Source organism: Melozone crissalis, unplaced genomic scaffold (assembly GCF_028551555.1).
Source record: "Melozone crissalis strain CALT ecotype California unplaced genomic scaffold, PUWL_Pcris_2 ptg000057l_1, whole genome shotgun sequence".
In the NCBI taxonomy this organism is placed as follows: Eukaryota; Metazoa; Chordata; class Aves; order Passeriformes; family Passerellidae; genus Melozone; species Melozone crissalis.
In genome coordinates this window covers 3,832,365-3,858,835 of record NW_026535835.1, presented here as the reverse complement: position 1 = coordinate 3,858,835, position 26,471 = coordinate 3,832,365, and the positions used below count along the sequence as shown (strand labels likewise).

The 26,471-nt window shown below is 46.4% G+C and overlaps 1 protein-coding gene across 4 annotated transcripts in view; it reads left to right on the top strand.

Moving 5' to 3' along the window:
* Positions 1-20,595, top strand: part of GTF2IRD1 (GTF2I repeat domain containing 1) — a 71,542-nt gene extending 50,947 nt beyond the window's left edge. For 2 of the 4 annotated variants that reach the window (XM_054287165.1, XM_054287162.1), the window contains 9 exons: positions 128-211; positions 5,105-5,288; positions 6,002-6,030; positions 11,892-11,939; positions 16,101-16,178; positions 18,191-18,383; positions 18,811-18,848; positions 19,545-19,681; positions 20,391-20,595. In XM_054287165.1, coding sequence (XP_054143140.1) covers positions 128-211; positions 5,105-5,288; positions 6,002-6,030; positions 11,892-11,939; positions 16,101-16,178; positions 18,191-18,383; positions 18,811-18,848; positions 19,545-19,681; positions 20,391-20,465 — 866 coding nt within the window. In that variant the 3' untranslated portion in view covers positions 20,466-20,595. The remainder of the gene's footprint in view (positions 1-127; positions 212-5,104; positions 5,289-6,001; positions 6,031-11,891; positions 11,940-16,100; positions 16,179-18,190; positions 18,384-18,810; positions 18,849-19,544; positions 19,682-20,390) is intronic. The other 2 variants (XM_054287164.1, XM_054287163.1) reach the window with 2 other exon arrangements.
* The last annotated feature ends 5,876 nt before the right edge of the window (positions 20,596-26,471 follow it).

Genomic DNA, 26,471 nt, shown 5'->3' with positions numbered 1-26,471 from the left:
CCACTCCACAGATTAGCTAATTGCAAGATAAGGGCTTTCCTATAATTAGAAAATGGCATTACTTAAAAGTCATAGAGTGCCTTTTAATATACCAGCAGAAATCTATAATTGTTTCTTTATTTTACAGAAAATTATGATGCCAGGCTTTCCAGAATAGACATTGCTAATACGCTGCGGGAACAAGTCCAGGACCTGTTCAATAAGAAATATGGTGAGAATCCAGGCTTGTTTTATTCCCCCCCTTACTCCCTCCTAATTTTTTGCTCTTTATCTCTCCCCTGTGCCCCTGATTCCTTCTTGCCAGGTACTTTTTCTCATCTCCCCCTTGAGCTGCTGGTACTTAGGAGGGCCAGGAGGGAATGGCAGGTCTGGGATTTGGCTCTGTTTGCTGCAGGAGCTGTGGGAGGCTGGGAAGGGAATAGGAACAGGCCATGGGGAGCACTGGGGGACAGGAAAATGCTTCTCCTGTGCCTAGAGAAGGAAATGCTATTTTCCCCATTTTGAGGTTTAGGAATGTTATACCCCAGCTTAAGTGTTCACACTGAAGCATTACAAACGATGCACTGCTCATTCACTTGTCCAACCCCCTTGCTGTGGGTTGGAGAGGACACTTGGAGGCACAGAGGGTAAAAATCACCTATTGAGATATGAGTTGACTGGAAACAGCCATGGAATAAGAAAACAGTAACAGCAACAATATCAGTAACAGAGGGAACCCGCACTACCTGACCACTCCCTCTGCCACTCGTACTTGACCAGAAAGGACCCCTTCCCTCATTCCTGGGAAATTATGTGAGATGATACGGAATAAACTCTAGCTCCTATCCTTGCCCTCTCCTGGCTACTGCAAAAATTAACCCTGTCCTGGCCAGAACCCCTCATTCTATACCACTTACATCATGCCAAAATTCTACACTTTCCAACTATATACATGTGTGTGTGTGTCCACAAGCCCAGTTACCATTTCTATAGCCACCGTTGTCCCTCCGAGATGTTTGTGGAGTTCGTTTAGACCATGATTGTGGGTTCTATCCATCTTAGAGTTCTTCTAGAGGGCTGGTGTGCTTTTGGCTGGTTGCTGCATCACCAGCTCATGCCTGGTGTATCTGGAGCAGCCCATCCTCACTGGCCATGCCAGTTATGGGCAGTGTCACTCAGAAGCCGGTATTATACAATTCAACATTACATGTTCTACAGTTCAACATTACAAACTGCTCTCACCCAAAAATCAAATTCCCTGGAGGGACACGTCGTGTTTCCCTGTCCCTCTGCATCACCCACCAAGTGCACACAGGTCCTTAGGCAAAAACAATCCCATGGATCGGTTTGCCTTTGCTTGAGGCACCATGGGAACTTCATCCTCTTCTACAACACATGGAGGTTTTGAATGGGCAGAGCCAGCCTGATTGGTAGAGCCTCAGGTGTTAACTAACCAGGTGGTCTTTGCTAAATGTAAATCCCAATGTTTGAAGGGTCCCCAGGCATTGCTGTCAGTGTCAATTTTAACAGTGCATTGTACCATTCTGTTTTCCCAGAGGCTGCTGCATGTACTCTGTACTGGTTAAGCCACACCTTGAGTGCTGTGTCCCATTCTGGGTCCCCCAGGCAGGAGATTGAGATGCTTGAATGCAGTATGGCTGGTGAAGGGTTGAAAACACAATCCCTGTGAGGAGAGGCTGAGTGAACTGGGGTTGTTTAGCCTGGAGAGGAGGAGGCTCAGGGAAAACCCCATCACTCTCTACAACCCCTGACCAGGAGGGTGCAGCCAGGTGGGGTTGGTCTCTTCTCCCAGGCTACTGACAGAATGAGAGGACACAGTCTTAAGCTTCACCAGAGGAAGTTTAGGCTGGACATTAGGCAAAAAATCTTCACAGAAAGAGTGATTGGGCATTGGAATGAGCTGCCCAGGAAGGTGGTGGAGTCACCATCCCTGGATGTGTTAAAAAAAAGATTGGATGTGGCCCTTAGTGCCATGGTGTAGTTGATAAGATGGTGTTAGGTCATAGGTTGGACTTGATTATCTCAAAGATCTTTTTAGATCTAGTTAATTCTCTGATCTGTGATCGGGTATCTTAGCAAGCAAGCTTATCTTATTGGCTGGGTAATAATTGGCATAGACTCCATGTATTTCAGAAGGCTGAATAATAACCTTTATTAAGAATCCCATTACTCTTTTATAGACAGTTACAATACAGCTGGACCTCATTGGTCCAATCCAAACACCATCACCACTGGCTAATTAAGAAACCACCCTTTGGTGAACAAATCTCCAAAACATATTCCACATGTTTACAACAACAGGGGCAGCAAGTTAAGAATTGTTTCTCACTCTTTTCTCTGATCATTTCACAGTCTTTCCCAGCACTATGCCTGGGAGATTATATGTCATTCTCTGTGGCCAGAGAGCTGCTGCCACAACAGGCAGTGTGATACACCCACCCAATCCCAGGCTTTCTGGCCCAGGTATCAACGAGGATATTTTTGAAATGAGTCCCATTGCCCAGCCCAGTTCTTTCAGTGTGCCCTGTTGCCACAAGACCTGCTTTTCAAGGCCCAGGATGTGGTGTGAGGCCCAGGGTAGGTCCTCAAGCATCCACTGGTGCCTTCTAGCACTGTGAGCACGCAGTGCTTGCCTTGGCAGGTTCAGGCAGCGTGATGCAATCAATCTGGCAGGTTCCCCATGATTATATTTAGACCACTGCCCCCCACAGGGGCTTTACCCACTTGGCTTGCTTTGATCTCAGCTCATGTTTCACATTCTTGGATAAGCTGGCAGATGGTGACCATGGTTGAGTCCACACCTCCATCACGAAATCATCTGTGTGCTGCAGCTTTTCCTTGATGACCTGAGGTGTCAGGTGTCACTGAGCTAGAAATAATTCACCCTTATGTTGCCAGGCCAGATCTGCCAGAAATACTTTACCCTTGGCAGCCCAATCCACCTGCCCATTGTTGTGATACTCCTCAGTAGCCCAGCTCTCCTGTATGTCTGTATCTGAAATGACAGGCTTTTACAGCTGCCTTCTCTAGCTGGGCAGTAATGTCTTATCACACTTGAGCAGCCCAGGTGGGTTTCCCTCTGCACTGCCCACTGCTCATTTTCCATTGGTCCAGGCACCCCCCCAGAGCATTTGCTGCCATCCATGTGTCAGTGCAGAGGTAGAGCACTGGCCGTTCCTCTTGCTCAGCACTATCTAGAGGCAGCTGGACAACTTTCAGCTCAGTCAGCAACCTGACTTGGTCCACGGTGTTCCTTGACAGCTTCTGTGACTCACCATGTGACTCCACACCATGTGACTCCATATGGCAGCTTTCCATTTTCTCTGAGTCCTTACAATATGACAAGAAGTGTCAGTGGAGAGAGTGGATTGCTTTTCATTTTCTGGTAGCTGGTTGTATGGTGGGGCCTCCTCAGCCCATGTCACCTTCTATTCACTGATGATGATTGTCACAGACATCTTTTTATGAAAAATCCTTTCTTTAGGATTTTTCCTCCTGAGAGGCCTCAGGAACAAAATGTAAACATTGATTATCTGCTGTTGTGGAATGCAACAGGTGCATCTGGGATTGGTCTCATGTGGTTGTTTCTAATTAATGACCAATCACAGTCAGCTGGCTCAGAGAGATAGTCCAAGACAGCTGCCTTTATCATTCTTGCCTTTCTATTCTTAGCTTAGCCAGCCTTCTGATTGAAACCTTTTCTTGTATTCTTTAGTATAGTGTTAATGTAATATATATCATAAAATAATAAATCAAGCCTTCTGAAACATGGAGTCAGATCCTCATCTCTTCCCTCAACCTAAGACCCCTGTGAACACTGTCACAGATGATGACAACAGTTGAAAATTTTCACCATCAGGCCAGTCCATGGTGACTCCCAGGATCCCAGGGTGGTTGGGATTTCCTGTTCAAGCTCTCTGTGTGATCAGTGCTACCCACACAGTCCCTGTAGCATCAGTGTGTGCTGCAGGGCCTTTCCCTTTGAACAGCCAGCCCAGCACTGGTAGCTGGGGTGCCAAAAGCAGCTCTGCTTTGGTGCCAGTCACTTCTGAGGCAGCTCAAAGCCCTTCATAAGCAGGCAGTGTCTCTTTTTCAGTTGGGGTGTAGCTGGCCTCAGATATTTCATATTCCCAGCTCCAGAAGCCCAGGGATTGTTCTGCAATCTCTCCAGGTGCCTTCTGCCAGAGGCTCCAGGGAGGAGCATTCTCCCCAGCTGTGGTGCAGAGCACATCCTTTGCATCCTGGCCTGTCCTGACTGACCCAAGGGCTACAGCATGAACAATCTCCTGTTTGATTTGTTCAAGAACTTGTTGTTGCTCAGGACCCCACCTAAAATCATTCTTCTTCCATGCCATGTGATAGAGAAGGTTTACAATCTGACTGTAATCTGCAATATGTATCCTCCAAAACCCAAGAGCACCTAAGGAAAGCCTGTTTCCTTTTGCTGTTTGCTGAGGACAGAGCTGTTTTGTTGACCATATCCATTGGAATCTGACAACATCCATCTTGCCACTTTGTTCCTAAAAACTGAATTTCCCAGGTGGGTCCCTTGACCTTAGTTTGCTTTATGGCAAAGCTGGCCTTCAGGAGGACTTGGGTTAGCTTCTCCCCTTTCTCAAAACCTTCTGCTCTGTTGCCCCACACATTGATGTCACCAATGTGCTGAAGTTCCAGCAGGGGTGAGACTTGTCCAGGTACTTGCAAGGAAATTGTAACCTCAATCCCATAGTCAGGCCCAAGAGAGGGATCACAGCTGTGGAGTTATCTCCAAATAACATCCCAAAACAAAGAGCAGCAGCTTCCCATCCCTCCCACTGCAGTGCATGGGCACCATGATGCAGGACAGGGCATCTCCTCAGCCCCATGAGCTCTGCTGCACACATGTGCCTGTGTTTGAACCCCTCCACTGCCATGATGGAGGCAGCCTGAAAATGCTGGTCCTTGATTTAAGGCTCACCTGGTGCCTCAGCAGCCTGCTCACACTGTGCTGTGCCTTGGTGGGGCTGGGGAAGGAGCTTGGTAGGGCTCTGGTAAAGGCAGAGCTGCAGCAGAAATGGCATCCCTGGCATTCTCACTGCTTCATTACCACTCACTTCTCTCCTAGGTGAGGCCTTGGGGATTAAATACCCTGTGCAAGTGCCCTACAAACGCATTAAGAGCAACCCAGGGTCGGTGATCATAGAGGGACTGCCTCCTGGGATCCCTTTCAGGAAGCCCTGCACCTTTGGCTCCCAGAACCTGGAGAGGATCCTGGCTGTTGCTGATAAAATCAAGTTCACTGTGACAAGGTACGTGGTGAGAGGTGTCAGCCATCCTGTGGAGCAGAGAGGGGGAGAGGAGGGAGCCCCCCTAAAGGCACTCCCTGCTCTGCAGGCCTGAAAGTGCCTCCAGTCCCCCCAGACAGCAGTTAAGGTGGCAGCTAATGGTTCATCAGAAAGGAGGGGACCATAACATAGACACTCCTGCTTTCTTCCCATCCACTGCCTGAGGAGGTGATGGGGAAGGCAGTGGCAGGAGAAGAAGGTGCTTGGTGAGATTGATCTCCAGGCAGAGAGATCCCAGCCCCGTTTTTAGGAGACTTGAGACAGATTATTGCTGATGCAGTGCTCAGAGCCCTGCTGTGCTTTAGCACCCTCTGTTCATGGCAGGATCCTCTGTGTTTCACAGCCAAAGGGGGTGGACACAAGTGGGAAGGGAGGGAAAAGCCCTTCAGTGATGTATCACACTAAGGGGAGTCAAGAAGAAAATGGGTTCAAGAGTGGCTCTGTCACCCTTTTGCTGGACCATGTTGTTTGTCTTCTTATCAATGGGGCACGAGGTACATCCTGCTGCCCCAAGCAGGGCCCTCATCCCCACAGAGCTCCTCCTGGTCCCACATGAGTTGTGTGCAGGACAGGCTGATCCCAGCCTTCCATGGGCCACAGGAGGCTGTTCAGCCCAGGCATGCTTGCTTCTTGGTACCATCTCATTTTAAATCTCCTTTTTGCCTTCTTTTTCACAGGCCTTTTCAAGGACTCATCCCCAAACCCGGTAAGACATGATACCTTTCTGCCTAAGCAATGCATTGACTAGGTGTTAAGTGGTGCTCAGGGAGTTGTAAACTGTGGATGGCAAGCAATAATTTTATCAGCTGGAGGAAGGTTGTTCTACTTCACTTTCCTGGGCTTTCCCACTTTGGTTTTATTGTTGTTTGCTGCCTGAGACAGTTGGCCTCAGCATTGCCTATGAGTACTGCTGCTGTTGCCTTGAAATGATGGCATTTTCTAAGAGCTAATCTAGGGCAAGGATCTGTTTTCTGTATTTAAGAAAGCACCCAGTTTCTTAAGTGTTTTCTTTAAATAAATCAGTGTTGTAAAGAGCTGGTGGGTTGGGTGGAGAGGGAAGGTTGTGGTAAGGGATGATAAACCACAAGGGTCCATGCTGAGCTGCAGTAGCATGGAGGTGAAGGTCCACTCCAGCTCCTGAACCTTCCACAGGCAGATACAGCAGGGATATAGCATGATATAGCATGGCAGAGGAGAGGACAGGGTGTCCAGGGTGCACTCCATACCCAGCTGCTCAAACCATCATCCCAGAGCCATGTCCTTCACTGTCAGTCCCTGCAGTAGCTGTCTCTCATTTCTTGGCTGCTCAGGAAAGAGAGTTGCTGTCAGAAATGTGGGTAAAAACCTGTCTTGATTTTAAATGTCTGTAATTACAACTGTTGGAAGAGCACAGATGGGTGCAAAGAACCTTGTCATCTTTATTCATGGCTTCCCATTTCCTTGGCCAGCCTCCATGGCAATGGCACAGTTTAGGAAAGACAAATATGACAGACAAGAAAACATTTATATGCCCTTATTGGGAATAGCAGGAAGGTGTTAGAGCTCTAACAAAAGGTGAGCTGTCAATAAAATTCAGGCATGGTCCATGTGTTCAATTCTGTGTTCCTGTTTAGGGCCCAGCCAAAGACAGGGAGCTCCTCCAAGACCTCTGTGGACCTTGGCCTTAGACTTGTGTCTTTTAGTCCAAATGTGCCAGTTCACATCAGCTGGACCTCAAATGAGCCCTCACTGAAGCACAAGTTTTGCAGAACTCTGGTTTTCCACAGAATTCCATGGCTGTGTGTGCACTCCTCCAGCCATGTCTTGTGTTTCCATTCTTCTGCTTTAAACAGTAAAATTGTGATAAGAGATGTTGATCTGACACAAATCACACCATTAACAAGGGACCACATCAGAAAGCAAATACTTCAGGCTGCTACCTGGCTGGGAGACACAGCATGAGAAAAAGAGATGGAGAGGAAATTGATTTTCTTTTCTATGCACAAGATTTTTTCCTTCCTCCTCCAGCTGAATGCTCCCCTCACAGACCAGCCTTCCAGCACAAACCCAAACACATATTTTATGTGTATTTCTGCACCCAAGTGGGCTCAGCAGGTCACAGCATCCCTGCCAGGCTGGGTGCTTCACTCCCTCTCCTCCCACTGAGGTTTTAAATAAGAGCAGATACAGGTGAGGGTTTTTTCTTACTTAACATCTCAATTTGTTATAGACAATTTCCCATATTTGCCAAATCTTCAGAAACACTTTCAAGACTCATAAGTATTTTTTAGTAGTCAGATTACCACTGGAATGTCTCTTCCAGAAAAGAGCTGATTGTATTTTGCCCCTCCCTAATCCCCACAGGCAACAATTAACCCATTGTTTGATTTTCCACCCCACTACACCAAAGTGGTTGGTGGCAGTAGAGTGATGCAGTCACTGCCTTGGCTTTGATTACTTTTCATCTGCCTTAACAAAATGAATGAGTTCCAACTAGCCATAGGTCACTAAAAATTTAAATTAAAGAGTCTTCAATGTTGTGTAGTGAAGCCCTGTAATGTAAAATGAAGGCATTAAAATAAAGTCAATGAAAATCACTTTTATTTCACAGAGGAGGGTTAAAATGAAAGCAGTAGTTACTCCCAGGTGTGGCATTGCAGAGGTCTCTAAAAGCAGGAAAGCTCAGGAGGTAAAATCATAAATGTGAGGAGAGCTAATGGGTTTTGTGGATCATTTTGGCTAAGAAATTACATGAAGTGTACAGGTGTTTAGGAAAAAGGGAAATTTAATGTAATTTTAAAATAAAATCACTGTGGAGTGATTTTAGTTGCCTTTAAGTTACACCTTTAACCTTTTAAGTTAAACCTTTATGGGGTTTAATATGTTTTAAAGCTGTGCATCTCCTGCATTGCTGTGCTGCAGAACCAGCAAAATTGCAAAGAGCATTCCTGGTAACTGCAGGACCACAGATCTCTTTCTTTTGGGGACACCCACTTTTTAAGTGTAACAGAAACAGGTAAAAGGATTTCAATATAATCTAATTGCCTCATGTGCCTTTTTCTCAATATAATCTGTAATTTGTATGTTGGTATTTTTCCTTGAATGGGAGGTGGAGGAGTTCTAGTGCAGCAGCAGCTGGGGGCTGTGTGCCTGCAGGGATGCTGTTTGCAGAAGGAGGTGGATTTTGCAGGGAATGAGGCTCGTTTTTGGAAAGAAACCCTTCAGCAGCGCAGGTCTGCAGCCTCTCAAAGATGGGACAGTGGCCCTGAGGCCACCAGTGCCAGCCCTTCACCTGCATGGCTTCCCCAGGACCTGCAGCCCAGGAGCACAAACCCTCCTGACATCCAGAGGTTTTCCTTTTGATTCCCAGTGCCTCTTCTCCACACTGCTGGGCTCTGCTCTGCAAAAGAGACTCTCAAAACCCCTTTTGGAAAGCAGCATGATCTTTCAGCATTAAACAGGAGTGTGTGAGCAGGGGTGAAGCTCTAGTGCTATAAACACTACACTCATCCTTTTGTTTTTTTTTCTTTCCCGAGGCATAGATACAAAACTGGCTTAATATGAGCATTTGAAAAATACTATTAAGCATAAGTAATCTAGCACACACACACACATACACACACAAAAAATTTTTCTGTATGTTAATTTTAATGTGCTTTGATTGAAAATGTAGACCAGCTCCATCTGTCCTATTCCCCAAGCTTCCTACCATCATGATAGATTATTTTTCATACTCCAATTAATAAAGTAGGGCAGGCAGTGTTATTTAATTAAAAAACCCACACATCCAGGCATCCTTTATATATATATATATATATATGTATATTTATTTCTTCTTTTAATCACAAGAGCACAATCCTCCTCAAGACTTTGATGAGATGTGCCTCGCATTGGAAACTCCTAGCAAGAAAAATAGAAAAGAGGAAAGCTGTGATGAGGGCTGAGCACATCTTGCTCCATCACCAGGTTGCTTTTCAAAGTCCATATCCACCTCCCTTCACCCCCAACCCTTTTTAACCCACCAGCAAGGCCTGGGGTGATTTTTTTGAGTGTTCAACTGGTCACTGTTTCTAGGCCAAGGTGAAAATTAAGGCAGGTTGAATATATATGTGTGTGTGTGTTTGTGTATAAAAATATATATTTTTATATATGGATAACTATGAGGGTTGAAATACCAGCAGGTGTGAATAGCTGTGGAGCTTCAAAGCCTGTTTATAAGCATGTTTGTGATTCCAGTCACCTTTTTATGTCCCTAGCTTTGCTCCCCTTTTCCCATTTGCCTCTGTGTGTGGCATCCTCGCTGTTCAGAGGGCAGCACCATCACCCGGCTCATCCAAGGCCTTGTGTTCACTCTGCTCTTTCCTTCCTCCTGCTCTCCACCACCCTCACATCCTGCTGTGTCCTTCAGAGACCCCAGCCCCCCTCATTTTTCAGGGTGAGATGGCTGCCATTTTACCCTGGCACGTTGGGGTACACTCCATCCTTGCAGGGCAGTTACCCTGAACCTGGTGGGATGCTTCCTACGGTTCAGGGCTAAATGCCGCCTTTGAGTTAGCAGGACAAGAAACTTGAATTACCTTTCTTAAGGTAATTTCATGACAGCATCTTGAAATGCTGCAAAAGCCTTTGAGTTGCTGCCAAGCAGAGGAAATGCCATGCTGCCTTTTCTCAACCAGTTCTGAGCCATACTGGAAAGATCCTGCCATATGTTCTCTCTCTCCCTTGCTGCCTGCAGCCTGCCTGTGCTCCTGCCTGCATTCCTCCTTGACAGAAGCCATGCCAGGATCTTGCTTCCTCTTGGCTTGAACTCTTGGACTCCAGCTTGGCTTTCCCACCACCAGCATGACCCATCTGCATCTCCTCTCCCCTGCATAAGTGACACTGGCTGAGGGTTTATTTACAGACGCGAACGGGACGGGGCTGATGTGGAAAGCACCTCGAGCTGTTTATTTTTCAGCATCAGTCTCATTCCATGGTTATGACAATGGGAAGGTGCTAGCAGCTCACAATCCAGGCAGCAGGCCAAAAAACTTAATGTTACAACTCACTTTATAAGCTTCTTGACCAATCACACAAAGCAAAAGCACACTGACAGTAGTTCTATCCAACCACTATAAGCACATGTACCTTTGGCCAAAACAATGCTTGCTTATTTCAAATACAGTACCTGCTTGTGAGCCTTAAAACACAACACACAGAGCTCCATTATTAAGCTTTAACTTTCCTAATATCTTTCTAGATAAACATTCTGCAGCTTAGAGAGTTACTCTAGACGAGCGTTAATACACAGGTCATTGTTCTATTTGCCCTTGCTTTTTCTACAGTTTAAGTAATTTTTCTGCTGACTAATCTCATGGCTACTGCTTAGCCCTTCTCACAGTTCTGCTGTATCTGAGGCCTGCCTTTTGCAGCTTTCCCCAAAACCCTCTAATTTTGTGGATTCCCGCACATTTAGTGCAGCGGGTGCTGCCCACAGGGTGTCACCAGAGATTTAGGGCACCAAGCTGCAGAGATCATTTCTTATTTTGGGGCAGGTCCTGCAGCATGGCAGTGAGTGGCACTGCTGCAGCTGCTTATGGCAGAATTTCTCAGGGGTGAAGAGCCTCAGCTCATGCAGGTCTGCACCCAGATCTCAGTGCCTGCAGCTGCCCTGGGCAGAGCCACATGTGTTTTCTGTTCCTCTGAGCTGCTGAACTGAAGGGCTCTCCTGCCCCTGCAGGGACCGGCAGAGCTCTGTGCTGCAGTGGCTGCTCTCCTGAGCCTGCTTGAAATGGGGAACACGTACTTTGAGCTAGGTATTTGGAGCTACCTCAGATTGCTTATGCCTCTGCTTAGGAGATTTGGACACATGCTCCTGCTGTCTCCAAGTGCCCTTCTGTTTGCTGGTGTCAGCTCATGCAGTTTGGCATCAAGAGCCTCCCCTGTGAGCCCCTTCCTTGCCCTGGTGCTGCAGCCTGACCTCCCCACAGCTCTCCCTGTGTCTGGATGAGCCACCTCATTCCTCCTTTTGCCCGTCATGCAAATCCAGGGCATAGTCCCATCCCTGGCTGTTTTTCCAGAGGAAGTTAATTTCTTTTTATGTCACTGATCACTTTGGAGTCAGTGGCAAGCACCAGCCTCTCCTTAGGGATTCCTTTCTCACCCATTTCTCCTATTGATGCAGAACTGTCACGATCTCCCTGTTTGCTTTTCATCTGCTTTAACCTGAGATTTTTTTTTTTCTCCTCTGGCACTGGAACAGCTGTGCAAGGCAGCTGCTGCTGTTCTTGCACATGCCATAGATGCTGTCATTTGGCCATGCATCCTTATGCACATGTGGACCTTGAGCTGCTCAGGAGAGCCTAAGGAATGCTTGCAGGCTTAAGCCCATTCCAGCAAAGCAGGTCCTGGTGTCAGGTGGAGAGCCCAGCTCACCAGTAAATAACGTACCAGGCAGTTATTAGCTACCTAAACTGTGCCAAGGGGCCAGAGGAACTTTAATCCTGGGTTTTGCTTTTGTTTGTGACCAAGAAACCAAGCTGCAGCACTCATGGATCTCTTTTTCTTTCTCTTTTTTTGTTTTTTGTCTCCCATTACCTTGTGCTGTAGCCCCTAGACGGATAACATCTTTGGAAAAAGCCTATGCTGCTCTCAATGGTACGTAGCTCAGGTGGTGCATCGTAGATGGTAGCAGACAAGAAATGCTCTTACTTGTGTTTTAATATGGGAGTGAAAATGTCTAAACCCCCCAAATTTCAGGTATTGTTTTTTCTGTGGTGTGCAGAAGTGAATGATACAGTGTTTTATTGTTGTTATTAATCCTTTCTGCATTTCTAAGCACTGCTGCTGTAGTCCCTGAGCATCGCTGCCATCACTCCAGCCAAACCAACCTGCCACGTTCTTCTCATCTTCATCCACGTGTCCCAGCAATTAATTTCTTACAAATCCACTTGCCATTCATAAGGAGAGCTTGGGTTGGGGTTGTTTTTGCTTTGCTTTAACACAGACTCTGGGTCAGGGCTGGTGAAGGCTCCAGGGATGTAAGACAGACTGATGTACAGGAGTGAGGAAGAGCTGACCTGGGCATGGCACAGCTGCAGCAGATCCAGCTGGGATTTTGGCTGTGGGTCTGGGTGTTAATTGCTGCTGCCACAAGTTTATAGCCCTGCTTTGAAAACATACATATGTTAAGCTAATTCCAACTGCATTTAAACCTGAGTTACTGCAGAATCGCCTCAGGAAAGTCAGCACGTTTATTCTGGATTTACACAGGGGTATAACTGAATTGCAGCCATGGAAGCTGGGAGGGGAAAGACTCCTCTTAGGATTCAGGGCAGGCTGCTGTAAGGAGCCTGCCCTCAGCCTGCCAGCTGAGCATCTCTCTGATGAGTCTGGGATTGCTTGCAGAATGCTTATGCATATGCTTGAGCCATATTCTCAGTGAGATGTGTTGGGCAGGGACAGTTTTCCTGATGAAATGGGCTTCAGGACAAGTCTTTGGGTAACAGGAGGTTGTTACTCCATGAGCAGTGGCTGAGCAGAGGACAGGCATCCCCCTGAGCAGCATTTCAGGACATGGGAAGGAAGAAAGCTCCATTGGGTACCCTGCCCAACTCTGCTGTGGCTTCACTGCTGAGATCAAGGTTCTGCACATGACATCATGAACACAGACAGAACCATTATTTATCCATGGGATACCTTGGATTTGGTTTTGTGTGGGTTTTTTTGGGTCACTAGAAGAATAAGCAGTGGTTTGGATTCTATTGCCCAACAGCAGACACCTAAAGCTCAGTTTTTGTAATTACTAAAAGCAGCTTGGTGTCTCTCAAAGAAATGTTAAGTTCTGACAAGTAAGAAAAAAAGAGAAGTGGTGCTTTAGAAAAAAAAGCAAGTGGTGCTTAAAAAATGTGACCACTTATATGTAAATTCCTGTGGAGTGTAGAGGTGCTGACTTCAGGCAAGTAGAATTGGGAAAAAAAAAAGCAACTAGCTACTATTTTAATTAATAAAAAAAAAGATAACACAGAGCTGAAGGCAGCAGCATGGATAAACCTGCTTTATGGGAAGGACTCAGCACATTTCAGAAGCATTAGTGGCTTCCTTGATTTACTTCTTCCTTCAGTTTGCTCCCGGAGTTGATTAATTCCAAACCCAAATGGGTAAAGTCAAAGGGAGATGGAGATCCCTCTTGCCTGGGCACAGAGGGGTAAGTCCCTGGGAAGCAGTGCCACTGGCCAGAGGCTCCTCTTTGGCTTCACTGTTATACATGCTCAGTTCCAGGATTTTCATGGCATTGTTTGTGTCCTTGAAGGGGAATTTGAGAGTAATGTCCACCTCAAGGTGGAAAAAACAAAATCCCTTGGGATCTTTTTTCTTGCACTTGGGTCACTTGGGGCAGGAGCAGAAAGGAAAGACCTGCTGCATTTTTCAGTCCCAGAGAATTAAATGAGTGAGAACACTGAATTTTGGTGTGTCTTTGTCTGCTACCATCTACACATCCATGCGGGTACGTATGTACAGCCCAGAAACTGAGCAGTGATGACAAGGAAGTCACAGAGGGAGCCCTCAGGGCTGTCCCCTCTGGTCCTCCATGGCCTCCAGGGTGGCACTGCAAGGCATCACTTAGAAATCTCCATCTGTTGTATTTATGTTTTGCTCCATGCCATTCAAGCTGCTTTGTTGCCATTTCTAGATTTGAAGCACCCCTGAGCTCTCTTTGCAGAAAGTTCTTGGGTTGTTTTTGGTTTTGTTTTTGGGTTTTTAGGTGGTTTTTTGGTTTTAGTTTGGGGTTTTTTTGTTTGTTTGGTTTTTTTTTGTTTTGTTTTTTGTTTTGTTTTTTGTTTTGTTTTTGTTTTTTTGGGGTTTGTTTTTTTTGTGTAATATCTAGGCAAAGCAATTGTTTTCCAGGTGGAGAAGAGGTTTTTAGGTTTTTTTGAGGCTGTACCCTGCAGTAGCAGGGTGCAGAAGTTTGAGGTTGCCAGTTTCTCTCCACAGCAGCAGAGTGGCTGAGATGTGAGATGGGATCTTTCTGCACTGAAATCAGTCCCATGCAGGGGACTTACAGTGGATTTTCACCTTGCATTTAAAACTAAACTTCCAGCCATGTGTTTGCTTGAAACCAAAACAAAAATCATATGAATGCTCAAAATAATAAAAAATCATAATCATGTAATTGCACAGAATGAAACTGAATAGCTGCAGACTGGGGGCAGAGGATGCTTTGATCCCTCGTGCCAAGGTTTGCAGGGATCACCTTAATGCTGTGAAAGCCCACTGTGAATAGCTCTTGTGAGGCCCCACCTGAAGCACTGCATCTGGCTGAGGCCTCCAGCACAAGAAAGAGCTGAACCTGCTGGAATGAGTCCAGAGAAGGCCACAAACTCACCCAAGAGCTGGAGCACTCCTGCTCTGGAGCCAGGCTGGGACAGCTGGAAGTGTTCACGTGGAGAAGAAAAGGCTCTAGGGAGAGTAGCTAGAGTCTGGTCTAGATTCTTAGAGCCCCTTCCAGTGCCTCAAGAGGCTCCAGGAGAGCTGGAAAGGGACTTTGAACAATGCAGCCTCTGCCCCCAAAATGTCCTCAGGGCTGGGTTCAAACCTCTTGGCTCAAAGCATTAACAGAAATTCTGATTAAATGCTGTTTGAGACACCTGAGGATGCCAATACTAAAGATGGGATTTGGGCAGCACCTCCCAGCACCTCTTTCTACCCTTTTGAGCCACCCTCCACCATCACCTGAGCCAGCACTTGCACAGAGCACACCTTGCTGTGTCTGGCCATGGCAGAAACTTGGAACTGGATGGTCTTAGAAGGTCCTTTTGAACCCAAACCATGCAGTGGTTCCATGATTTTTACCCAGTGGCTTGCCAGCCTGGGGGACAGTGCCTGCCTTGGGTGCAGTGAGGATCTTTGGGAGGAGAGAAGGTGGGGAGTCCATCCCTGACCTGGTCCTGCACTGCCTTGGGTGCAGGGAGGATCTTCCTTGGGATGAGACAAAGTGAGGAGTCCACCCCACTGAGCTGGTCCTGCCTTGTGCATCCCAGCTTGCTGGGGTGACCACAGCAAGAGGCAGATAAGGTGTGTTCACTTGGTACTTTATACCTCTGGGGAAATAAAGGCATTAAAGGGACAGGGTAGGGTTTTAGGGTTATTTGACCCTAGGGCAGAGGTTGAGGTCATGACCCCAGTCATTTGTCCTGGAGCCTCCTGAGGATGCTAAACACCTGAGTGTAAAAATCTACTGATTTAGGCACATTGTTTGACATGAGAGAATGGAAGAGAAACTGTTTAGCACAGTGAGGATAATTTAAAAAGCTAGGAAAGCCAAACTGATTATATGGCATGTTATAAAACAATACTTCACTTAGGAGCTTAGTCAAAAAAGTGCTCTCTCATTCTTTGATGTCCCTTGTGGGAGCATTCATGGCACTGAGGGCTTGAGCCTTCACTGCTTCGCATTTTTTCTAGTCATTTACAGCCCTGCAAAGTGGATATAAAATGCTTTTAGCTGTGGCAGCACATGGCAAATGGGGACCTGGCAGCATTTTAGAGCTGCTTTGCACAGCTCTGAAAGGTGTGGCAGAGTGCAGATATTAAAACTTGTGTTTTAATATGGGAATGGAAATGTCTAAACCCTCCAAATTTCAGGTATTATTTTTTCTGTGGTGTGCAGAAGTGTGCAAGCACAGAGCAGCCCCTCTGAGGTGTCCCCAGGCCCAGGGGGACAGGGATGCTTTCCTGCACTGTGTCAGTGAGATTGATTTTCCGGGGGCTCAGAAGGAAACAAGTTAAGTTAACCCCTGTTCTTTCTTGGTTTTGCAGATGAGGATGATGCCAACAGGCTTGGAGAGAAGGTGATCCTGCGAGAGCAAGTGAAGGAGCTTTTCAATGAAAAATACGGTGAGTCTCTGCTTGTAGGCATCTCAGGGTGAGGCTGGTTCTGCTGAGAGCCGCCACAGTTAAAATTATTTCCACAAAGGCCTCTATTTATAGCCCAAGCCCATGGCAGCTGCTGCAGCACAGATATTGTCCTGCTGCTCCATGTTACAGCCTGGCCCCAGGGACAGGGGGAAGGCTGGGGCTAAGTTTATAGATAATAGTTTATAGATAATAGTTTATAGGTGGTTGGGGTGAATGTGTAGGGCAGCAGTCCTAGAAGGTTAATGAGTAGGAGGAAGATTATGAGGGATGTTAAAATTAGGGCTCATTTGTGTCCTTTTTTGTCTAGGGGTGTTATTAGTTGTTTTGTAACTAGGTTGATAAACCACAGCTGAAGGGTTGGGAGTTGGTTAGTAATTCATCAGTTGTCTAGGGATGGTAGCAGTAGAGCTGGGAATGTTATTGAGATGACGATTAGTGGGATTCCTAGGAGGGATGGACTTGAAAATTGGTCAAAGAAGCTTAAGTTCATGGTCAGGTTCAGGGGGTAGGTCCCTGTGTCTCACTCTTGGCAGGTGGGACCATTATTTTCTTGTTGACAGCTCATCCTTGCAGAGGGGAAGGGGTTATGGCAAAATGCAGCACAGCTGCAGGATTTGTTCAGTCTGCTGTCATCCTTTGGTGGGACAAACTCTGTGGTGGGAAAGCCAGAAATGTGGCTGTGCAGCCCTAACAGCTTCAGGTTTTGGGGCTGCAGAGATGCAAGGTGGGAGCAGCCTCTTACAGTCAGAAACAGCACAGGAGTGAGGGGTGTTCTGTGCTCCCCAGTGAGCAGGAAATGAAGGGGTACCCAGAGAGGTGAGCAGCAGGTTTACTTGTACACAAGGAAGTAAACCTGGACTTTTAATGCAGCAAGGAATTAAACTGAGGTGTATCACTGCCATAGGATGTTGTGGAGGCTAAAGAGATAAATTGATTCGAGAAATGGGCAGGAGTAATGTGATGATGTGATGTGATGTGATGTGATGACAAAGATGGCTTTGATCTCCACCCCAGTGACCCCCAGACCTGCTGATGTACAGAGGGAAGAGGAAATGGGCAAATCTCTTCCATTTCCCCTCTGTCCTGGGCTGTCTTGCATGCTGCTGCTGCTCCAGCCATGGGCTTGGGCAAGTACAGCAGTGTGTGTGTTCTGAACTCACCTGAGGCTCCTGGCAGAATTCTAAATGGAGACTAACAGAGCAGACAATAAATTGGGCAGGTACATGTAAAATGGGTGGGATGTGGCTGCAGCAAAGGCTGGGCACCACAGCAGCCATGGCATCCCAATGTCCCCCAGGGCTCTTGGTCCTTCCGTTGGTTGGTTCTGGAGCCCTGCAGTCTCCGGGTTTCTGTGGTCGAGATGACCCCAAGGTGTCAGAAAGTCTCTTTTTCCCAGCCCTGAGATTGAAGAAGGAGTCAGGATTTCTCGGCTCTGGTTCTCAAGATTGTTTATTTTCTGTTATCTATAATATTCTTTTCCTGACCTGCTGAGATCTGTCTAGCAAGTCGATCCAAGGCACACTGGGTGGTGTTATCTTTTTATACTAAAAACTACATGTACTTTATTTACAATAATTTTCCAATACCTATCACCTATGTTAGACAGTCTGTCTCTACTCTAAACCAATCCTAAAGTGCCACCATCACAGCAGAAGATGGAGGCTAAGAAGAAGAAAGAAGAAGAACAAAGCACACCCAGATTCCTCCATCTTGGCTTCTGAACCCCCATTCTAAAATCCCAAAATTCTACTTTTCAACCTGTGATCAATTAACTACATTTTATTTAAACTCTCATGGCTTGTAAATCTTCATATAAGGTTGGTAATTGTTTCCATGGGTTAAAATCAAAGCCACAGGTGTCTTTGGCTGCGTGTCAAGGTCTCAGAGCCCCCTGGCAGGGGCTGGAGCCATCCAGGGCAGCCAGAGGGATGTCCTGGGTTCCAACACTGCAGGGTAAAGCTGTTGTGCTGTCCTCTGTTCTTCCCTTACAGGAGAGGCTCTGGGCTTGAACAGGCCTGTCATGGTGCCCTATAAACTCATCAGGGACAGTCCTGACTCTGTGGAGGTTACGGGGCTGCCGGACGATATCCCGTTCAGAAATCCCAACACCTATGACATTCACCGGCTGGAGAAGATCCTGAAGGCACGGGAGAGCATCCGAATAGTGATTATAAACCAGCTCCAGTAAGTTTTTCCAGCTTTGTGGTGGGGGATGCTTCTGTTTCTTAAGTGTTGTCCTTGCTCCTTCAGCCATAAGCAGAGCAGCTCACCCTGAGGCCACCAGAGCCACCACATGGACCTGCTCCATCCCTGTGCTGCAGGGAGGTGCCTGCACGTGGGTGGGCACACTGAAGGGTTACAGGGCCAATTTGTCCCCTCTTTCTTCTGTGATTTGGGATGGTGATGCTGGGAAGGGACATGACATGGGGGCTGATAACTCAGAGACCCAGCTGAGCTCTTTCAGGTTGCTTCTCTCCAGGATGCACTGGGGAGGCTCCAAGTCCCCTCTCCACACAAGGGGGAGTCAGCTCAGGGTCAGGGTCTGGGCTGTGTCCAGCACAGGCAGGCACACAGGGTGACACCACTGACTCACGCCTTGTCTCTTCCACAGGCCATTTGCTGAAATCTGCACCGAGGCCAAACAAACAGGTAAGGGAGGGGATAGGACATAACTGTGGCTTTCCTGGCACTGTGGGAGAGAAAATGGATGGGAGTTGTGAGGAGGTGTTTGAACCTCCCACATCCCCAGGGCAGGATGGGGGGAAGATCCTACCTACAAAAAGTTAGTCTCAGCATCTGTTCCAGAGTAAACTGTCCTCTTGGAGGATTCCACATCTGTGAGCTGTGGGAAGACTGGGCTGTTTGGCTCAAACTTTCAGCATGTTCTGGAGGATGTGATTATCCCTCTCCCATTAGCAATTTACTCACCATGAGCAATTTATTCCCTGGTTAAAGCCCTTAATTTGAGCCATCACTTAGCAGTTGAATTTCTGAGGCAACAAGGTTTTCTGTCATCACTGGGAATGTGCTTCTCTCTCTGTCCCGTCATCCTGATAAATCTCAGACAGTTTTAATCAAATGTGAGTCCTAGAGGTAACTACAGTCATATATTTTATGGAAAGAGGTGGATGGATAGAGAAGGGAGATGTGGCAAGGCAGAGCATGCCTGCAGTGTGAGCAAAGCTGGCAGCTCTGTGCACTCAGGGAGGCCAAGCCTGTGCCACCAGTGGCAGCACAGCTGGGGATGCTCTGTGGAGGGCGAGGTCACAGTGGCAAAATGAGCCCCCACATTTAGGGACCACTCTCAGGGCTTGGACACCTCATGCCTTCCCTCTCTCCTTGCAGACAAAGACATCAGTGTTCCCAAGCGGAAGCGGAAGAGGATCTCCGAAGGGAACTCGGTATCTTCCTCTTCCTCTTCTTCCTCTTCCTCTTCTTCCAATATGGAGTCTACATCATCAACAAATCAGATCTCGCTTGTGGTAAAGCCTTCCAGATATTAGGGGGGTTACTGCCTACCTATCTTTCTGCTTCAGGATGCTGCTCTGTTCTGCTCGAGCTGTCACCACCCCCCTGCACCTGACAAACACTCTAAAGTGTGATGTAAAATGGCACGAGCAGGTTTGGCAAAGCAGGAGACACACCTGTGGGGCTGTCTTGTTCTGCAGGGTTTGTCTGGGGAGGTCAGCAGAGCGAGCCTGACACCCCCAGGGGCTCTCCTGCATTCCTGCAGTGTGTGCCTCAGCTTTGGTGGGTGCTGCATCTGAGACAGGCTCAGGCAAATCCCTCCATCCCCTGGGCTCAAACACGAGTGCTGGTGACATCACCTCGGGTCTCTACCTGGGTGTACCTCTAGCTCAGTTCTGGGAGCAGTTCTAGAATGCCACAAACCAGGAAAAATAGGAGATAAACTCAGGGAGATGCATACAGCTGCACTCCTTCAGGGCTTGGCTTCGGTTGCGGATGATACCAAATAAAACTCCCCAAAAATGCACAAGAGAAATAAAAACTTTCAAGGGTTTTTGTCAAGTTTGCTAGTGGTGTTTTGGTTTGGGGTTGGTTCTTTTCTCTTACTTGGAAAGTGGGTGCAACAGCCAGTTGTTGGAACATGTCAGAGATTTGATGTTTGCATGGTTTTGTGTTGTGCCCTAACGGAGACTTTTGCCTTCTTTTTCTCTCCCTCTCTTTCAGCAATGGCCCATGAACATGTACATGTTAGACTATGGTGGTCTAAACGTCCAGATCCCAGGACCTATTAACTATTAGACCTCAATATCAAATAAGAACCTCAAATGAAAGAAAAAATAAATAAATGTAATTTATGTAAAAAGTGTATATTCCAATATGTATCGATGCCTTTTAGTTTTTCCAATGATTTTTACACTATATTCCTGCCATCAAGGCCTTTTTAAATAAAAATAAAAAGTGTTGCCTTGCTCTTAAAAGTACTTATTTTATTGCATATCTTATTGATAAATAACATTTATAGGTAAGAATAAGGGCAGAAGGGCATCCCTTGGACAGGCCCTGTTGGGCTTTGGCAGCTCAGTGACTCCTTAGTGTCATCAGTGCCTGAAGCCAAGAGGTCTGAAATGTTTTAATGCTTCATTTAATTTAGCTCAAAGGTGTAAAAATTCATGTACAGAGCTGCCAGAGGAGTGGTACCAAACTGCAGTGGTGACAGGAGGGAGCCAGCTCTCCCAAGCATCAGTCATCTGCACCCATGAGTTCTGTTGGCTCTGAAGCCCAAATGCATTTGGATAAAGGGGGAAGGAGGTTTCAGGCCCCCAAGAGGTGAGATCCCCCCAAGCCCTCCTGTGTGGAGTCTCCTGCCATCCCAGACTTGGAAAGGCCCAAAAACATTGGATTGTGTGCATTTAACTGGCATTTGAACCAGTAAAAACTTTCAGCCACTGAAGTCCTTCCTGATTTATGGTTTTATGATTATCATCCTATGATTTTATGGGAGGCTTTGATACCTTTTGGGGAAGGAAGATCCCACAACAGAATAGTGGAATTGTTTAATTTGGGAAAGATCTGTAAGATTGAGTCCAACCATGAACCCTGCACTGCCATGTTCACCCCTAAACCACATGCCTGAGGACCACATCCACACGTTTGTTGAATGGTGCCAGGATGATGGTGATGCTTGCACTTTCCTGGACAGTTTATTTCAAAGCCTCACCTCCCTTTTGTTGACATTTTCCCTAATACCAAATGTAAACATCCCCTGGGAAAACTTGAGGCCATTTCCTCTTGTTGTATCACTTTACTTGTGAGAAGAGACCGCTGCCTGCCTGGGTACAACATTTCAGGTGGTTTTAAGTAAGAAGGTCCCCCTGAGCCTTCTGTTCTGATCACACTGATGCTCCACAACACTGGATCGCTGCTGGTGGCAATGCTGAGTGCAGGCAGGGTGCCCCCAGACTCCTCCATGTACCCTGGACTACCTTCCCCCAGGTAATAAACAAACCAATAAATTGAGGGAGGGGTATGATTTGACGTTCCTGCCCTTATATTTCCATTCCATTCCTGGAGTTTGCAGAAGCTAAAGCTGTTACTTCCCCCTGCATGTGTTTAACTTTGCTTTGTGCCTGCTGAGAGCCCTGCATGGGTGAGACACGGTGGCAATGTCAGTGTGAGAAAGCAAGAAGAAGAAGAAGAAACATGCTGGCTCGTGTGCAGGTAAATGCAGCCCAGCCTGAGCCACCAGTGAAGCAAAAACCTGGGGCTTCTAGCTTTGGAGTCATTATAAACAAGGATACGAGGCATCACTGTGAGGTGCCCATTGCTGAGCGTCCCTCCAGACTGCAGGACGGGTCACCACAGGCTTGTCACAGCAAAGTTGCCCCACCAGCAGCAGCTGTGGCCTCCAGGTGGGTGGATGGTGGCAGACAGAGGGTCAAAATCACTCCTGACAGTTTGTCTGAGTGGAATCTGCTGCTCTGTTTATTTTACATGTGTTCACTCTGCTTGAGTCTGTCTCTTCAGGCCATGAGGAGGCTTTGGGCAGGGCATGGAAGTGTTATTTGATGCTGGGTAGAAGGGTTATTTGATGGGGAGTACACATGTTTCAAGGCAGCTGCAGCTTCCTGGATCTGGACTTGAATTTGCTCTGGAGTTAGATGTAAATGACCACATGAGATAACAAAATCCCAAGTAAATGTAGCATATGGCACAAAAGTGGTGATGTCTGTATCAGTGACCCCAGTTAGAAATACAGTTTAGCATCTGAACAGTTGCATCAAAATCTGAGACTTTCTTGTTTCTGCCTGATACTCAAACCTGTGGCATCTCCAGTTAGGAAACGTGAATCAGAGACAAAAACTCATTTTGTCTTCCCAAATGTCTGAAAGGGGCTTATTTGCAGGTTATACCCCACCAAGTTATATTTTATTTTTTTCGCGTTAAGTACATAAAAAATGCCATAACACTGAAGGTGTTAGCATGGTTTAGCAATGCCATAGCACTGAAGGTGTTGGCATGCTTTAGCAATGACAGGGATGTTTGGGGCTGCTGCTGGAGGCTCTGCCAGCCTGGGGGCTGGAGTGCTGTACCCACACAGGCTCTGATGATGCTGCCAAAAGGCAGAGGTGAATGCAAGCACTGGAGTTAAATTAGGGCATGGGAACTGTGCTAGGGACTAATGATTTAGTTCAGAGAGCTGAATGGGATCATAAAGGCTGTAAATGGAAACTGAGCAAAGAGACTCTCCCCCTCTCCCCAGCATCCCCAGCTCAGAGCAAGATGGGGCAGGGGAGGGCTGGCTGTGCCACTGGGGCTGAGTCACCACACTGGGCTCAGGTTTTCTTCCCCAAGTTTCCTGATCCATGATATGGAGCCCCTCTCACTAAAGGCAGCTCATGCCCTTCTCCATCTGCTTGGCTGGGAGCTCTGCATCCCCCTGGCACCTCCAGTGCCCCCAGCTGGGTCTGGACACTGCTGGTTTGGGTAACAGAGGCATTTTGAGCAGTGATAGCAATAATTCCTGCTGGGATTTTGAGGAGTTGCAGGGCCACAACATCCACTTTCCATTTTCTGTGGCTGGGGTGGGAAACTCCTGCCCTGGTGCCTGTGCTTGCTTGTTGTTGGAAGACAGAACTTTCCTATTTATTTAATTAGTTGTTTTAATTAACTCCAAGCAGTGCCCACTTTTAGCCAGCACTAATTAAGTTTCTTTACAGGCTCTTATTGTTACTTTGATCATTAAATCACTGAAACGTTAAGTTTGCTAAAACTAACCCTGACAAGCTTCAGTAAACAAAGCCAAAGGGAGCTGAAGATTGGACACATGGTGGGATCTTAAATTTATAACCCTTCTAGGACCTTGGAGTAACCAGAAGATACAGAAGAGATTAAGGCCTGCAAAGTTGGACACCTCCTATCTTAGAAAAAGATGATAAGAGGACTAAAGAATGTGGCTCAAATTAGCATGAAGAGTACAAAATCAATAACCAATAAAGGATAGAATTCTAATTAATTAAAAGAATTATGTAACTTAGAAACCATGAACATTATTTCTTTGTCTGCTAAAAATGTAAAAAATAAATGAAAATTACTCATATCAGCATCTATGTGGAGGATGGAACTTTGTCAGCCACACACACACCTCTGGGCCAAGAATAAAGTAATGCCTTACTCCTAATACTGAAAAGAAAGTGTTAGAGAGTCTTATTTATCCTGATTGATTTTTTAATTTATCCTGATGATTTTGACAACAATTTACTTGCGACCCCAGATTGGACAATGCTTTTGATGCTCCATGGATTTACAGGATGGAGGACTCTGGTGTACATCAAAAGCTTTTTTCAGGGAAATCCTTTGATCCTATAATCCAATGAATTCAAGGCAAAACCTCTGGGTTTTATTAAGGCATTATTGAGGATATAAAATTATATGTAACCATAAGCTGCAGCAGAGAATCCCTCCAGAAATGGAACTCTATAATACAATTGGGTCATAAAAGTAATGATATAATTTGTTATTTTCTATTAAAAATTATTGTAAAACTATATAAGTGTGTATCAAAAGTTTTCAAGTCCCCAGCTAATTGGAAAAGTGTACTTTTAAGGGAGTACAAGTCCCCAGCTCAATGGAAAACGGTAAGTGGTTAACAGAAGCACTGCAGGGCTCAGAGGTTTTTGTAACTGTGCTGGCATATGTAAGATCATGCACCAGCTAACACAGGAATGCCCATATCAAATTTCACTCCTGGAAAAGGTTGCATAAAGTTGTAAAAAATTACTAAAAGGTTGTAAAAGGTTATTTAAGAAAAAAATTGTAAGAGGTTTTAAAAACATTTTAAAGGCATAGAAAGGTTTTTTTGGTAAGGTGGTAAATGTGGTGTGGGACTCTTCATAGCTCCTGGGAGAAGGAATTCCCCAAATCTCCCCTTGAGTTGTGTTTTAAGGAACTGGTAAAGGTGTGGGGTGTGGGATGTGTATGTGATCCCCTGGTGGGGGATTATCCTTGGTGGCTCATGTATGAGTTAAATTATCACAAAAAGGGGCGTGTTAAAGGCACTGACCATTTTGCAACTAATGCTGTTTTGTAGGAGTGGAATGGAGTTGTATGTTGATTTATTTTTTTTGATTTGCAGAATAATCCTGAGTTGCAGAACAAATATATGCATGGTGTTAAAAGAATAAAAAAACATTCAAAAGGGGCTGAGAGGGGGTGACAGACTTTCTCCCAGCTGCAGATGTGCAGAAACTCAGGCTATGAAAAGCCAGTGTCCATAAAGGTGAAAGCAATGAGAGGGAGGTGTTTTTACAAACAAACTGTGGGCCTGATGGTAGATAAGGCCAATTATGGAGAGGTGAAGGAAGCAATGGGGAGAACCATAAATTCCATAGGAATTCCCCTAATTGACGCAGACTGTCACTCACTCAAGACTGTGCTACATCTTTGGATTTAGAGAAAAAGAACAGGGACACAAGGAAAAACAAGGAAAAAGAAAAACAAGAGGAGTATTCACTAGAAGGGGGTATTAGGCATTTCAGGAACTCTGTGCCTCTCAAGTACCTCAGGCAGTGGAGAAAGAGAGAGGGAAATGCAGCCAGGAAATTAGGAGAAAAATGAAGCTGCATCCTCTAAAATTTTTGAGATATCCCGTGGGGAGTGCCCCATGGCCTCTCCCTTTATTCTAATAAAGTTACAGGACTCCTCTGTCTCCTTTTTGGACATAAACCTCTGGTGTTCATGGATTAATTTTCCTGACAAAGGAGACAGAGGAGTCCTGCAATTTTATTCAAATCAAGGGACAGAAGCCACTTGGGTGCACACGCCTGCGGGGTTTTCTCTCTTGAGATCTTGGAGGACACAGCCTCCTTTTATCCTAAACCCCTGGCTGCATGTTGCCCTCTTGCTTTCCCCTTTGGCTGAGGTACTGGGAAGGTACAGCCTTCCCAAACTGCCTACCCCATATTCCCCCTTGGACCTGTCATTTTACCTGAGAATTCAGAAACTGAAGCTTGTGCAGACCCACTTGTCTGTTTCAGGATTCAAGCTGTCTGGGCTCTCTAGGTGATCAGCTGCCCAATGGAGATGTTCAAAAAGCAGCACTTTTGCCAGAGGTCTCTGGGATCCTCCCTTTGCTCCCCAGCCATTGCTGGGGGGACAGGGGAGGGGGAAGTGGTGCTGTGTTTTCCACCAGAGGTGTTGGAGATAATGAAAAGTGGTGGGGCAGAAGAAAGAGGGGAGAATTTATAGAAAGGACAGTAAACAGTGGATGCCAGGGGCTTTGACTCTGCAAATATTAAAACAAATCCATGGAGGGAGTCATTGAAGATTGGCAGAGACCCTCCTCAAGATGTACTACCTTGGGTCTTTTTATTTTAGCAAAACAAGCTATTGAGAGCTGCCCAGCTAAAGCTGATAGCCAGACTGCAAAGGGGAGTGCAAGGCAGGGGAGTGACCTTGGGCTATGTGTCCAAGGATGCTGGCTGCATTTTAATGAGATGCCCCGGACAACAGGGCTTAAATACTTTCTGGTAGTGGTATTGAAATAAATAGGGCAGGAGATCTTTCTCCTTTTAATGCTTTTATTAAAAATCAGCTTGGGTGGGAAGAACCGATGGGTCACGCTCACGCTGCTGCTCCCAGGAACGGCCCAGAGAAGGAGGAAAATGCAGCTGCATCTGCTGGTCTGTGGGCAGAGCTGGGGCTTCCATCCTCACAAGAGCATCAGGAGATTCCCAGTTATTTGGTTTGACATTTGAGGTCCTCTTTCCAGCCGACATCTTTGAGGTTATGGTGAGGGGTAAAAAGGGT